The sequence below is a fragment of the Sminthopsis crassicaudata genome, chromosome 6, assembly GCF_048593235.1.
Source record: "Sminthopsis crassicaudata isolate SCR6 chromosome 6, ASM4859323v1, whole genome shotgun sequence".
In the NCBI taxonomy this organism is placed as follows: domain Eukaryota; kingdom Metazoa; phylum Chordata; class Mammalia; order Dasyuromorphia; family Dasyuridae; genus Sminthopsis; species Sminthopsis crassicaudata.
Window position 1 is genome coordinate 211174519 of NC_133622.1, and position 15552 is coordinate 211190070.

The window sequence follows — 15552 nt, forward strand, 5'->3', positions numbered from 1 at the left end:
ATAGTTTTGCTGTCTATTTCCTCTTGCAGCTCTCTTAATTTCTCTTTTAGGAATTTAGATGCTGCACCACTTGGTGCATATATGTTTAATATTGATACTGCTTCATTATTGATGCTGCCCGTTAGCAGGATATAATGCCCTTCCTTATCTCTTTTAATTAGATCAATTTTTGTTTTTGCTTGATCTGAGATGAGGATGGCTACTCCTGCTTTTTTGGTTTTGCCTGAAGCATAATAGATTCTGCTCCACCCTTTTACTTTTAGTTTGAATGTATCACCCTGTTTCAGGTGTGTTTCCTGTAAACAACATATAGTAGGATCTTATGTTTGATGTAATACTGATCATGATCCATGCATGTGGATTTATGCCAATTTTTTTCTCAACCTGCCTTCAATTTTTTTTCTTTTCACTTTTTAAATAATTAGCCCTTGCCCCTAGAATTGGGTTCCACAGATTTAGTGAATAGTATGCTACTGTATTTGTTTTCTTTTATGATCACTTTGTGATCAACCTCTCCATTTTTTTAATCAGTACAAATAGTTTATAATAGATATTTGAAGGTCTGTCATGTGGAAAAGGCATTTATTTTGTTTGACTCCAGAAGATAGAGTCAAATAAAACATGTGAAATATGGAAAAAGACTTTTTTTTCTTTCTTATCAAGAAAAGTTTGTAGTAAATGAAACAAATCCTAAATACACCAAACTCTAACCCTAAATGCCTCCTCCTTCTAACTCTAGTCTTCTAAGTCCCTGGATTCTAACACTAATCTCTAAGTGGAATGGTATACTTTAGGAGCTAGTAAATTGCCCTTCATTGGAGGATTTCTAGATAGATGAATAGTTTTCTGATGTATTCTCTGGTCTATAATGCTCAGCAGGCTGGTGATATTTCAAAAAATCGTCTGATCTGCTTGAGGCATTGTGATCTCCTGGTGAAAATATGAATCTTAATGTCACAAAAGCTGGATGTGAATACTGCTTCTTACAATTGTTAGCTGTGAACCTGGGCAGATCATCTAACTTCTCTGAACTACAATTTTCCTTATTTCTTAATTATAGAAAATAATACTTGTATTATCTACCTCTCAGTGTTAATGTTCTCAGGAAATTGTTGTAAATATTAGTATTTTTGCTGATTTTATTTTTAAAATCAAGTATTCTCAGATATTTTAGAAGGATGTACTTTAAATTTCAACTGTAATTTTTAAAAAATAACTTTAGAGTTTTTCACATATGGAAAAATTGATGTTGATAAAAATTGGGAGCTTTCTCTTTAAATTTTATATCCTTCACATCTTCTGTATATTAGTGCAAACAGTAGGTATTCAAATGAAGAGACTGATTTCTTAACATTCAATTGAGTATTATTCTTTAGAATAATCACTTTGGGAGGCAATATATTTATTCCAGTGATGGTGCCATTACTCGAAACGTGTTTTGGCAGCTCCTTCTGGAATTGCCTTCAAATCTTATTTGGTTAAATTTGTTTCATGGCTATCTTTTGGTTTTGGTCAAAAAACTATTACTTTGCTTGATTCACCACACTAAGTACCGAATAACTTTTAATTGTTTCCCAAAATCATTTCTATCTTTAAAGGGCAAACTGTTGCTGCTATTGAGGAGATTTAAAAGATTATTTTGTATGAAATGAAGGCAGTTCTGAAAGGAATCCTCTAAAGGTTTTTAGCCATGGTAATAACATTAGAATAAATGCAGCCTTTTGAAGTGAATCCTTTGACAAGAGATAATAACATTCATTTGGATGTCTAAATTCTTGTATTTAAGATGAAGTTGTTGGTTTTTTTTTAATTAATAGTTTTTATTTACCAGATATATGCATGGGTAATTTTACAACATTGACAATTGCCAAACCTTTTGTTCTAATTTGTCCCCTCTTCCCCCCCTCCCCCCAATGGCAGGTTGACCAATACATGTTAAATATGTGAAAGTATAAATTAAATACAATATATTTATACATGTCCAAACAGTTGTTTTGATGTACAAAAAGAATTGGACTTTGAAATAGTGTACAATTAGCCTGTGAAGGAAATCCAAAATGCAGGTAGACAAAAATAGAGGGATTAGGAATTCTATATACTGGTCCATAGTCATCTCCCAGAGTTCTTTCGCTGGGTGTAGTTGATTCAGTTCATTGTTGCTGTATTGGAACTGATTTAGTTCATCTCATTGTTGAAAATGGCTACATCCATCAGAATTGATCATCATATAGTATTATTGAAGTATACAATGATCTCCTGGTCCTGCTCATTTCACTCAGCATCAGTTCATGTAAGTCTCTCCAGGCCTCTCTGAAATTGTCCTGTTGGTCATTTCTTACAGAACAATAATATTTCATAATATTAAGATGTTTTTAAAGAAAATATTTTGTTTTAATCAACCAGAATCTGCCTTGTCACCTTCCTATCTCCAACTTTCCCTTCAATTGAGAAAATAAGAAAACAAAAATTGTTTATATTTTGTATTGATACATATTGATGTATATTCAGTCAAAACAAATTTCACATTGCTTATATCCAAGAGTTTTGGTCTCATCTTCATTCTGAATCCTTCTGTATCAGGAGATGTGTAGCATGTTTCATCATAGTCCTTTGGAATAATAGTCATTATATTGATAAGAGAGCAGGGCAGTGGTTTTCTTTCATACTAATATAATATAATTTGTATGTTTTATTTAGGACTGATCCCTTTCTTAATATGCTCTCCCTTTAATTTTCCTTCCTCTCATCATTTCTCTCCTATTTTCCTGTTAAGTGAGATGGATTTCATATTCAACTCTTATGTATATGTTCTTCCTTCTTTTGACCATTTTAGATGGATGAGTTTCAAATATTAGCTTCTCCCCCTACCATCTCTTGTTTGTTTGTATAACTGTCTACTTGTGTATCCCAGTCATGTGAGATAATTTTCCCTAATACTCCTTTCTTACTATTTCTTTCTTTTTAATTTTATTTATAAATTTTTTGACATTATATGTGCATGAGTAATTTTTTTTTTATAACATTATCCCTTGTATTCATTTTTCCAAATTATCCCCTCCCTCCCTCTACTCCCTCCCCTTGATGACAGGCAATCCCATATATTTTACGTGCCTAATACTCCTTTCTTTACCTGGCCCCAACACAGTAAGTAAGTCCCTTTCCCTCTCTTTTTCCATTCTTAAGATTATCAAGATAAACAGAAACTTTACAGAGCCTTTTCTAATTATCCCTTCCCCTCCATCTTACTTCCTTAGCAGAATTGGGAGACACTGGGTGTGTAATATCGCATACTCATGAACTTAATTGCTGTGTTAGCTTTGCTGAAGTGGGTGATGTGTTGTTTTTTTATTTTTATTTTTTTCGCTATAAGGGATGTGTAAGAACTCTGGAGAGGATTGAAGAAGTGGATATGTTTGAAAAACAGTCATAGAAATTTAAATCTGGCAGTTGTCTGAACAAACTTATATGTGAAGGTATCCCCACTATATCATTCTACTTCTGCCTGAAAACCTCCAAAGGAAAGGAGCCCATCATCTCCCAAGGTGTCTCATTTGTTCTTCTTTTGAACATCTCTAATGATAATGAAGTTTTCCTGAAATTAAGTTGAATTGGTGCTTTGAAACTTCCATTCTTTGTTCCTAAGTTCTGACCTCTAAGACCAAATATATGGAAGACCTTCACATAATTAGATACAACTACTTCTTTAAACTTTATTTTCTTGAATATTCTTCCATAGTTCCTTCAGCCAGTCCCCAGATAATAAGGACTAGATGGCGAGGCCCTTCCCTACTTGGTTTCCCTCCTTTAGATGTTCCCTGGTTTAGTAATATCTTTCTTTAAAAAACAAAATTTTAAATTAGTTTTTTAAATACACATTGCTTTTATTAATCATGTTGGGAGAAAAAAAATAAAAGCAAGAGAGAAACCATGGAAGAGAAAAAAAAAAAACAGAAAAAAGAAGTGAACATAGCACATGTTGATTTACATTTCAATCTCCGTACTTTTTCTGAATGCAGAAAGTGTTTTTTATCAAAAGTTTATTGAGATTGCTTTGGAAGCAATGTCTTTCCTAAACTGAGGAAATTAAACTCACTACTCTAGATGACTGCATGAAAGTGATGCAAAAGCAAAAGATAGAAGTAGTTTTTTAAAAAGAAAGAAAAGTTCATATAACTATCTTATTTTCTATTAGATTGACTGGCTTATTGATCTTAGTTGAAGAGACAGTGTTGTTAAACCCAAAATAATTTCATTGGTTTAGGGAGCACCAGAAAATTTTTCTCTACAAAGGCTGGGAAAAAAGGCCTTTTCAGTAATTTTTGCAGTCTTAGAGAATTATTTAAAATATTATGAAATTAAGTGACTTGCCTAAAATCCCATAGCCAAGAATCATCAGGTGGTTTCAACTCAGATCTGAGGCCATTTTTATAACTGCTACTCCACCTTGTCTCTAAATAGATGTGATTTTTTTTGGGAGGGAAACTTCAATGATGAAGGAAAAAAAATTCCTTTTATGTTGTTATTCATGGCTATTGTGGGAAATCATTTAACTTTTTTTTTTCCCCTGAGGCAATTGGAGTTATAAGTAAGGGTTACACAGCTAGGAAGTGTTAAGTGTCTGAGGTCAAATTTGAACTCAGGTCCTATTGACTTCAGGACTGTTGCTCTATCCACTCTGCCACCTAGCTGCCCATTTAACTTTATTTTTAAAGGAGATGGTTAAAAAAAAAAATTACTAACTGTGGCACTTTCTTAGAGAGGCTATTTCTGAGGCTTCTAACTGTATCAGTCCATAAATCAGACAGCAGGAGAGGTTTAGAAAACACAAAACATAAATTCTGAGTGGCTCAAGTGGGTCACCTACTTAGAGAATATGTTGATTTTAAAGTTCTGTCAACATCCATTTTGTAACTTGCAAAGATTTAATGAACAGACCAAACTTTTTTTTTGGTCATTATTGCAGTTTATCCTTCATTTAAAAATTCTTTAGAAATTGATTTTTAAAATTTGTCTGAACATATTGCTGGTTTTAAAAACATAATTCCTTCAAAAATAATTTGGATATCTTTCAAGATGAATTTTTAACCAGGTTACCATTTTTCCATTTTCCTTCTTCAATCAGCAAATTTTTATTAGATACTATGTACCCAGGTACTGAGCTTGGCACTGGAGATATAAATACAACGAATAAAATAAGCCCTCCATGGAAAGAACTAATTCTAATGGGGGCACAACAAATAAAGAAGTGAATATGTGCAGAATAAATATAAAGAGGATAAATGCAAAGAAAAACTCTTAAATACTGAAATGAATTTGAGATCTCCGGAGTTAGCTCCAACAGTGCCAGTTGCAACTTACCTATGTCTCTCCCTCTCTTCTTGTCCATGTTCCTCTTCCCAGGGGAATCTATCTAATATTCTAGAAGCCTTTCTTTTTCTCTTAGCACAGTTAGGACACAAGGAAGTTCTCTGGATTTGCATTTATATTATATTTGATATTCTCATTCTTAATAGATCTTCCTATCTTAAGTGTTTTTTTTAAATTATTATTATTATGTGTTTTACTCTTCTTCTTTAGCGTTTCTTGTTGGTTATATTTTGTAGGCTGCACATTCCAGCCTTGTACCTCTTCATATTATTCTCTGTGTCCTTATCATTTTTGGTTTTTCAGAACCAATGTTGTTCCATTTCTTACTGCCACATAGCAATATTTGTAAGAGATTAGTGTGGAACCTGTAAGAGAGCTTTGTAAATTCCTAAACAGAATCCAGGCCACTTTGCTTTTCATTCCTCTCCAGGCTGTCCTTCTGATTCTCTAAACTTTTTCTAGAATGTCACAGAAACCTCCTCTACCTGGAATTTTGCTTTGCTCCTTGCTTCTCACAACAGACTCATTCTCTTACTCTCTGGATACTTTTAATTGTCAGGTTCCTTGTAGATTTTAAAGCTAAAGCCCAGGCTAGCCAAGTTTTCAATTCTTCTGTGCCCCACCTCTGTATCTTTGTACATTCTTTACTATTCCCCAACATGGACACTTTCTTTCTTCTCCCTTCCTACCACCCCCAGTTGCTCAACTTTCTTTCTTCTATGTGTAGTTATCTCCTATTTAAATGAGGACTCTATATTTATATTCCCAGGAATTAGCATAGTGCCTAACATATAATAAGCAGTCAATAAATTCTTCTTGAATTGACTGTCTTTTTCACTTTAAGGACTAATTTATTTTCTATTTTTATCATCTGTTCCAGGTACATCTGCGGTTGGTAGGGTATCTATTTCAGATAAATGATGAAATCTGGGAAATATTCTTCATTCATTTGGTCTCTCCTGTGTAGATAAACATCCAAAATCTTTTGAGTGATAACTAATTTCTTCCAGGAGATCCTAGAGACTTTTAGGGCTTTATACAATCAGTTGAGTGTGGAAATATTCTGTATATAATCTATGACATTCACTAAGTTAACATCAAAACCACTGAGGGTTTTTTTTCTTATATTTTTCATTGTTTTATATCCATAGCCAAAGAATTCATAACCAAGGGACCAGTCTGATAACTAACTTCTCTATTTAACTAGATGGAAAACAGGCTCAGAATGTAGCAATAATTCCCTTTCCACAGTAATAAAATCTGCAAACCTTGGTCCACATCCAGAGCATGCTGGGACATCCAAATGAGAAACCATGCTAGCACGTGATAGTAATGGGAAAGCTGTATATATAAAAGGGCTGAAAAAAAATCCTGCATATACAATGAGAGGAAAATGGGGCTTTAAAAAAAATGAATTGGTCATCTGGTGAGAGCAAGATATAAGTAATGGACAGACTGCTCTCTAGTGTTATGAAGAAAGTGAGGACCCTTTTGCCCACCCACACCTAGTACATCAGGTGGGCCCCCTGGGGTCAAACTAAAGAATACATGCCCCAGAATCTCACAGCTTAGGAAGGATTAGATGCATTATTAGGAGGAACATTCACATCCATCCAAGCATAACTCTATTTGGGTACTTTCTGTCAGAACGTTATAAACAAAAGTTTAGGGGATAGAGAACTGATTGTTCAACATAATGTTATAATGCAGCTCAGTACTGAAATTTCATTTCCTATTCATGCTACAGCTAGCCATAGGCAAAATTATGAAGTCGGATTACTTTGTCTTCTATGAGTCCCCAGCCAACGTTGATGGTTTCTTCTCTGTCCTCACCTTTCATGTGACTATTTGAACTTTGTTTTTTTTCCTTCTCTGCCATTCATGGCAATCTTCTCTCAGGATTACACTGACAGATTCATTTACCCTAAGACATGTGCCATGGGTTTCTCCCACCCCCATTTCTTGTCTTTTTAAAGCACATGTGAAATGATTGCAAAAATTATTTGTTTTTTTTGTTTTTGTTGTTGTTTGTTTGTTTGTTTGTTTGTTTAATTCTGTCAATAAAAGTGCCAATGGGGATGCAATGTGCAAACAACCATGTGCATACAGTATTTTTTCAGGATCAGTTGGAGATAGTAATCTCAAGGAGATTAAGGAGGTCCAGGAAAAGCTTTTTGCATAAAGCGAGACTTTAACTCAGAATAGAAGGAATCTGGGAAATGAAGAGGAGAAAATATTCCAGACATAAGAGACAGTTAGGGAAAATGTCCCAAAGAGGAGGAAAGAGTGGCCTATGCAAGACCAATTGAGAAGTCCATGTCTGTCAATAACCTCTGAGAGTATTGAGGAAAGAAGGAGAATGAAAAGTTTGGGGGATTGGTATAAGGGTATTTATTAAGCATCTGTTATGTGCCAGGCTCTATGTATACTTTCCCTCAAGTAGCTTAAAATCTAATGTAGAAGACAACATGCAAGCAAATCTATGCAAAACAAGCTATCTGCTGGATAAATAGAAAATAATTAACTGAGGGAAAGCAGTAGAATTAAGAAGGAATGGGGAAGATTTCCAAAAAAATGGGATTTTAGTTGGTACTTTTTAAAAAGAAGCCAGGGAGTTAAGTAAGTAATACAGAGGAATGAGAGCATTCTGGACATGAGGGAGAGAAAATATCTAAAGCTGTAAGATAAGATTGTCCAGGAGCAGCCAGAAGGCCAGAATCACTGGATTGAAGAGTACATGACAAGGAGTATAGTGTAAAAATAGTATTGGATAGTTAGGAGGGGACTAGGTTGTGTAGGACTTGGAATGAATGCCAAACAGAGCATTTTGTATTTCATCCTAGAAGCAATAGGGAGCCACTGGAGTTTACTGAATAGAGGGTGATATGATCAGAAGTGTGCATTAAGAAAATCACTTTAGGGACTTAATGGAGGATTGGACTGGGGACATAGGCAATTATGGTAGTTAGCCAAGTGTAGGGTGATAAGAGTGTACACTGTCAAGAGGAGAAAAGAGATGTTGCAAAGATGATGTTGGCAGGATTGGTGATAATTTGGATATGGATGGGGTGGAGGGTAAAGTAAGAGAGAGTGAAGAATTCAGGATGACTCGTAAATTGCAAGCTTGAGGAATTACGAACATTCTACTGTAACAGGGAAAAAGATAGGCTAGAGGTAGGGGGCAGAGGGAGAAGGAAAGATAATGAGTTCTGATTTGGACTTGTTGCATTTAAGATGTCTGTTGGATATCCAATTTCAGATGGCTGAAAAGAAGTTGGAGATGTGAAATCAGAGGTCAGCAGAAAGTTTAGATCAAGATGTATGCGTTTTTTACCCTATGCATTGTAGAATAACAAATCATCTCCATTGTTGCAATCTGCAATCTTGATGGTTCCCCCCCCCCCCCATAACAACATTCAAGAATATGAAGGATTGTCTTGTGAAATGAGAGCATAGCTTTGTTCCTTGACTCTGGATGTCAGAATTAGGAAACAGGGATCAAAGTTGTTAAATTTGAAGTTAAGTAAAACTCCCTAATGACCAGTTATCCAATAATGAACTGGACAGTCAGAGATAAAGGCCTGTGCCTTTCTTGAATTCTTCAAATAAAATATGAGTGACCACTTATTGGGAATGTTGAAAAGTATTTTTGATCAGATATGAGTTAGGCCAAATGGAATCTGAGGAAGCTTTCAAATCAAATGTTGTCATTCATTTTCTGTTTAACTCTAAATCTTAATATACATAAAAGAATGTTTTGATTTTTTTTTTTTAAACTTGGGGCATGATTGCATAAGTTTTAGAGACATTTTGAGGGAGAAAAAGGCCTCTGGCCATCTCTGAAATTATGCCATGTCTCCTTGCAAGATGAACTTTGCATTTCCAAGTCTTATTTGCTATTGATATGGCTGTAATGCTTCAAAAAAAAAAGTGGAGAAGTTTTGAAAAATCTGATTTAATTTTACTGTTAACAATTGGATATTTTATATAGATATTTTCATCTCTAATCAGAAAAAGTCCTTTCTTCAAAATAGTAAGTAGTCATCATTTCTAAATTAATCCATTTCTATTTGAAAAATTTTAGTGATTTAATTACATCCTGACTTAGGAAATAAAGAGAAAAATAAAGACGGTTAATTTTAGAATTTTGTTTTGTGGATGAGGGATATTATTAATAAGTCAAAATATATTAATTATAGTTCAGAATCATTCCCTCTCCCTCATGATTTTCATAAATTTGTTCTTTGAAAACTTGGCATTAAGCAAAACAAAGTTATAGGGAACAAAGTTACAATAACTCAGGATGTCATTAATCTTCCAGTTTGCATATCAGACATTTGACCAAAGGACATTAAAGTGATATTTACAAAGTTGCTTTATTTCAGTGATTTGGAACAAAATCTATGATACCTCTGCCTGGATATAGACATATGAGTATATGTATTTGATTATTATCTCCATCACCATTTTCTTTTTTAATGGGCATCAGTGATGAACTTTCATTTTCCCATGTTTTTAGGACTCTAATTAATGAAAAACAATTTAGCTTGATTTCAATAGCTACAAATATCTTCCTTTCTTTTTCTTATTCCTTGCCCCCTCTAGTTGTTTACCTATAACCATGTGGTGCTGATATTCACTTGAAATTGTTTCTACAAGCTTGAAATATTATAATCTTTTCCTCTAATATTCCAAAGTTTGTGAGCCATCTCTGAGGAATAAAGGATTTCCCATCTTAATCAGTTCACCATGTGAAATGTTCTGGTGACAAATGAATTCTGGGCAGTGAGTCGAGAAGGACACAGATGTCAAAGCCATGAATTTGTAAACGGGCTGCTAACAGTGTGCTTTGTCCAATCAGCACTTTGTTAATTTCACCTGTGAGAAGGAATAATTATTCAATTATAGCTTCTATCAGAGCAAAATCAAATGACAAATGTGTCAAAATCAGAAGGGAAAAGGAGTGGCAAGTGGCCTAATTTTTTTTTTTTTTTTTTTTTTTTTTTACCAGCTGTGGGAGAGTTGGAAATAGAGAAAATCTGATCAGTACTTAGGACTTAATTTAAATATTTTTAAACTTTCATTTCAAGGCAGAAAAATGTAAAATCTTAGAAAAGGTTAAAGTCACTTTATGTTTTATTTGTTTACATGATTTCATATTTATATGTTAAATTACCTCTATAGAATTAACTATTAAAAACAAAAATTTAACTTCATTTTTAATGAGAAAATAATAATTTTCATAGTAATCCACAAGAATGTATAGATATAGAGTACTTGTGATTCACAAGAAGAAGCCAAAATTCAGGGCACTAAAGTTGCTGATACAGTTGATAAACTTTGCTGATGAAGCAAATGAAGTAAGTTCAGAAAATAATGATCAATGTCAATTAACACCAGACATTCTTTCCATGTATTTGTTAAGTGTAGAAAAAAAAATACTTTGTAATTGACAGATAATTGTTGTTGTCATCCTTCTCAAAAAGGACCAAAATGACATTACTATGTTAGAATCAAGTTACTCTGTGTACCACTGTGGCTGATTAGACCAATATGAGCCTCGAATACTTTGCCACAGGTCGGGCACAAATAGTTGGGAACCTTTGGAGTGTCTTATGTTTCTTCTGAGCTAGTTCAGTTCTGCTTTTGCTCATGGAACATATCACCTCCAATGAGGGCATGCTGTGCTGGATAGTCTTGTGTCAGTGTCTACCATGTCATGCAATCAATTCTAAATTTCTTAAAGACCTTGAGAGTGTTCTCATCACTTTTTCTGACTTGGCCTGTGAGAGTTCTCTGTAAAATAGTCTTTTTGGCAAGCGCATATTTGGCATTCAAACAATGTGGCCAGCCCAATGGATAATATTGCTCTGCTGACCATTTAACTCTTCTTATTGGTCTCTTAATGAAGAGCTATCTCACTTCTATTTTCTTAGACTCTGTAAAGAAATAGGAAGCCTGTATATTTTTCTTTTGCAGGAAAATATCTTTACTTTCATAGTGTCCTGGTTAATTGATTCCTTAGTATAAATTACTTTTCCAAAGTTTTATGAAACATACAATGAATAGAGGGAGGCCTTGAAGTTAGAAAGACTTGACTTCAAATTAGGGCTTGAGGCAATCAAGACCTTATATTATCTTTGAGTTGCTGATAATTTTGGTGGAGTGTAATGTGCCTTATGTGCTTCAAAAATCTGACATCTCGCCCACCAAGAGAATTTTGCTTTTAATGCCCATGATTATCTTTCTTTGTTCTTGACCTCTTAATCTATACACAATTATTTGTATTTCAATTTTTCCTTTACTTTGTGATGTTTTAACCAGCCTCTTTTTCAGATCCTTTAGAAAAGTCAAATTTATTTATCTAGTTGGGAAAAAAGAAGAAACTTAATTTAGACTTCCTTGTGCATTAAAAAAATTACCAAAAGATTTCCCTAAAAACTTTATCTTCCAATATTTTGAACATTGGAATGGAGTATTTGGTAATTAGACCTTTAGCAGCAAATAGTTGAAGGCAAGTGCATTGTTAATAATAACATTACTCATTTTCATTCCTTTTAAAAATTAATACATTTTTCCTAAATTGTTTCTTGGTGTTTAAGGAATATATAAGTAAACTTGAATATTTAATAAATGGCACTTACAAAACTTCCATCTGACTTTAACAATTCTAGTAATCTAATCCTGTTATTACTGATATTATATCCTCCGAATTCAGAGGTACTAGGATAACCATTGACATTATGAGTGGCTGTGTTCCAAAGGGACTAACATGGACCTTAGCTGAAGCTTTTTTCCTGAACCTTGCAAAAACCATGACAGAATTTGAAGACCATTTTAACTCCTTTGTAACCTTAAGCAAGTTATTTCACTCCCCTGAACTTGTTTCCTAATTTGAAAAATGAGGGCATTGAATTGTATCATCTCTAGTCCTTCTGTCTGTGACATTTCTGATCATTTTTAAGATTCATGAAGTTTAGACCTTACTGATTCGCATTACATATTAGTTTAATTTTAGAAAAACAACACTGTCCCTTTTAAAATGGAAGTGATGCTAAATTACTAAGATGGAATATATTCTTTTCTTACAGTCTACCCTGATATTTGCACGATCAGCCTCGTGGCAGTAGGAGATCCAAACAAACATGCAGATAGGATTGCTTTCTGGGATGATGTGTATGGGTTCAACATGTCATGCATGAAGAAAGCAGTTATTCCAGAACCTGTTGTCGAAGTTTTGGACCCAAAGACGATTATTTCAGAACCCTGTGGCATTAAGGTACTGTGCTAAATGTATATGCTATTTTTTAAATTTACAATAATAACTCCAATTTTTTTGTTTGTTTTCATCTGCTAAATGATTCAATATTTGTATTTAATCCACTTTTCATGGGTTACCAAACTACCAAACCCATTATCTACTCAAAATATTACTCAAACTGTGTCATGCCTTTTTGACACTTAAAAGTCAATAAAATTCAAAGTATTCACAATCAATTTCATAGTCCTTCTGGTCAGACTCTGCATTTATTGCTTTGTTTATCATTCTCTACTTTCTGTCTCTCTTATCTAGAATCAGATAAGGCAAAAAGTTTCCTTCTGTTTCTTCTATAATTTTTCTACTTCCACCTTCTGGTCTAAATGGTAATTTAGCTGTGTAGTGTTCTACCATATCATAACTCCTGAATAATCCTAGGTTTCCCTTACTCACTGCTATTCTTAGAGTGTGCCTTATTGAACTTTTCTTTGTTCAGCTGTTAGCAAGGAATTTATTCACAAAATTTAAGCTGTATAACTGTTTTCATTTTGCAGTTATGTCTGCACTTTATAATTGTTTCCTTTGTTATGCTGCTATTAATGAGTCAAACATATATTCTGTAACTGTATGTACAACATAACTTCAGATTGAAAATTCACCTCACTTTACTTGACCACACCTTAAATGTTTCTTCTTCCTATAGGTTAATCCAGTGACAATTTGAGGAAATTAGAACTAAAATTATTTACTGTGTTTCTTCTGACCACCTCCCAATCCTAAAGCACTTAATATATTGTTGTGAACAAAGGTGATGATAAATGTTGTTTACTCAGCATTTTATAACAGAAATTAAGCTTTTTAATAAAAACTCACAAAACAAAAATGTAGGTAATCTGGTAATCATGGAATAGTTTAGACACTACTTTGTAGATGCATTCTTATGTATTTAAGGATTTATCTTTCTCTCTGGAGAGGATCATCATAGTAGTCAATTCAACCCTGAGGCTGGAAAGGGAAAGAGGAAACTTAATTTCTCTTTCTGATGATCCCTTTGCTTACTGCCAAGAATTGCAAGTAATAAATAGTAGAAGAGAATTTTAAGACCAAAAGAATTGAAGACAATTGGTTAGAAGACAAACTTTCTGATACTTAATGTTACATTCATTCACTTATTTCTTTAGTAATTCCTTAAATTGTTTTATTTGGCTGTACTTCTAAACTATTAACAAATTTCCTTTTTTCCAAAAGCTTTTTTTAATTTTAAGCATATGTATATCATATTTCCAGATTATATTTAATATACTGATGTTAAATTGGAGTCAAAACCTCAAAAGCCTTTTAAATATCTATAATTCTTTAAATACTCAAAGGAATTAAGTATTCTGTGTTTCTGTTGGTATGGACTCTTCCCTCCTTAGCAACAATTGTAGTTTTTCTCAAACTTAGAAACTTATCTTTTAAGAATTTTCTGGACAGAAAAGTCCATTATCTTTGATCAGACTAGCAGTGAGACTCTCTACATATGGATAAGCCAGTTTTCTCCTGTCCGGTATGCTGTCTTGCCATCCCTGAACCCATACCAAGAAAAAAACTTTTTCAATTGTAGGAACTTTTAAAACTTAAAAGCTCTATTGTCCCTAGTCTTTGATAACTCAGCATCACTTCCATAATGGAATGAGGTATCAACTTTTAGTGGGGATTTTTAAATATGAAGGATAGGAAATGTCAGCTAGAAACATTTGTGATATATATGGTATTTACATAAATTTGGGTCAGTTCAACTGAAGTTAATAGTGATACCACCTTAAGTCAATCAAAAAATGTATAACTAAAGATTGTTTAATGGCAACCAATCTTAGCCAACATATAATTATTTTTAAATATAAGCTATAGGATTAATATCAGTAGGTGCATGGTATAATTTGGTGAAGGTATATCTTTTAAAGTTGCCTTGCCAAATCCTAATCAAGGCTCAAATTACTTTGAAATTCTTTCTAAATTGGAATCAACCCCCTACCCCTTCTCTTTTATGAGAAAATATTGAACAGACATGTTTAGAAGACAACCACCCGAAACAGCACTTGGACTGCTTTGAAATGGTAGTGGGAAGAGTCATGTAATGGGGCAGAAAGGGAAAAACCAGGTAGTTTGCTAGTTTTTCTATAATTAGGTTTTATAATGCTGTGTTTAGTTTGCTTTGTTATACGTTCCCATAATACAAACTACTTCAGATGCAAGTTCAGAAATGAATTTTAAAAATAAACTGCTTTTCCTTATTAGACCATTTAAAAGTAAACTATAACAGCAAACATTTCCAATTGGCATTTATAATTTATAATAATCCTTTTTTTCATAATATAAGAAAGAAATCCTTTCATGTAGCACATGATAGTATTTTTTTTTTTTTTTTTTACAAATTTTTTTTTTTTTCTCTTTTTTTCTGGGTAGCGTATAGATTGTCATACTGCATGTGTCCCTGATCTCGAGTTTTCTTCAAATTTCACCCTGAAAATCACAAAACTGTCCATGTGTACGGTAAGCCATCTAATTCTACCCTCATTGTTTTCACTAGCATTGTAGTTGATTGTGGGGAGGGAATAGTACATTAATTATAGGGTTGTGATAAATGAACAAAACAATTGCCTTCGACAGTCCACATTTGCCTCTACCAGGCTGTGAAACAGATCTGTTCTAACAGATTGGTAAACCTCAGAAAAGTTAGGTTAGTGCAGTGTAAAAAATGACCATGTTTATGTAGTAGTTTTCCCTTTGTATGTTCCAGTCTCTTTTTTCCCCATTTCATTATTATTGTTCCTTTGGGATATCTATTTTCATCCTGAAAGGCAAAATGTTATATTTTCACATAATACTATCAGTTTCCAATCCTTTATTTAGGTGGTTTCAAAGAATATACATTAGGATTTCTT

The 15552-nt window shown here is 33.5% G+C and overlaps 1 protein-coding gene across 1 annotated transcript in view; it reads left to right on the plus strand.

The window, feature by feature from the left end:
• PRMT3 (protein arginine methyltransferase 3) overlaps positions 1–15552 on the plus strand; it is a 141207-nt gene that overhangs the window by 76450 nt on the left and 49205 nt on the right. Inside the window, exons 12-13 of the mRNA XM_074275636.1 lie at positions 12459–12646; positions 15074–15160. Coding sequence (XP_074131737.1) covers positions 12459–12646; positions 15074–15160 — 275 coding nt within the window. The remainder of the gene's footprint in view (positions 1–12458; positions 12647–15073; positions 15161–15552) is intronic.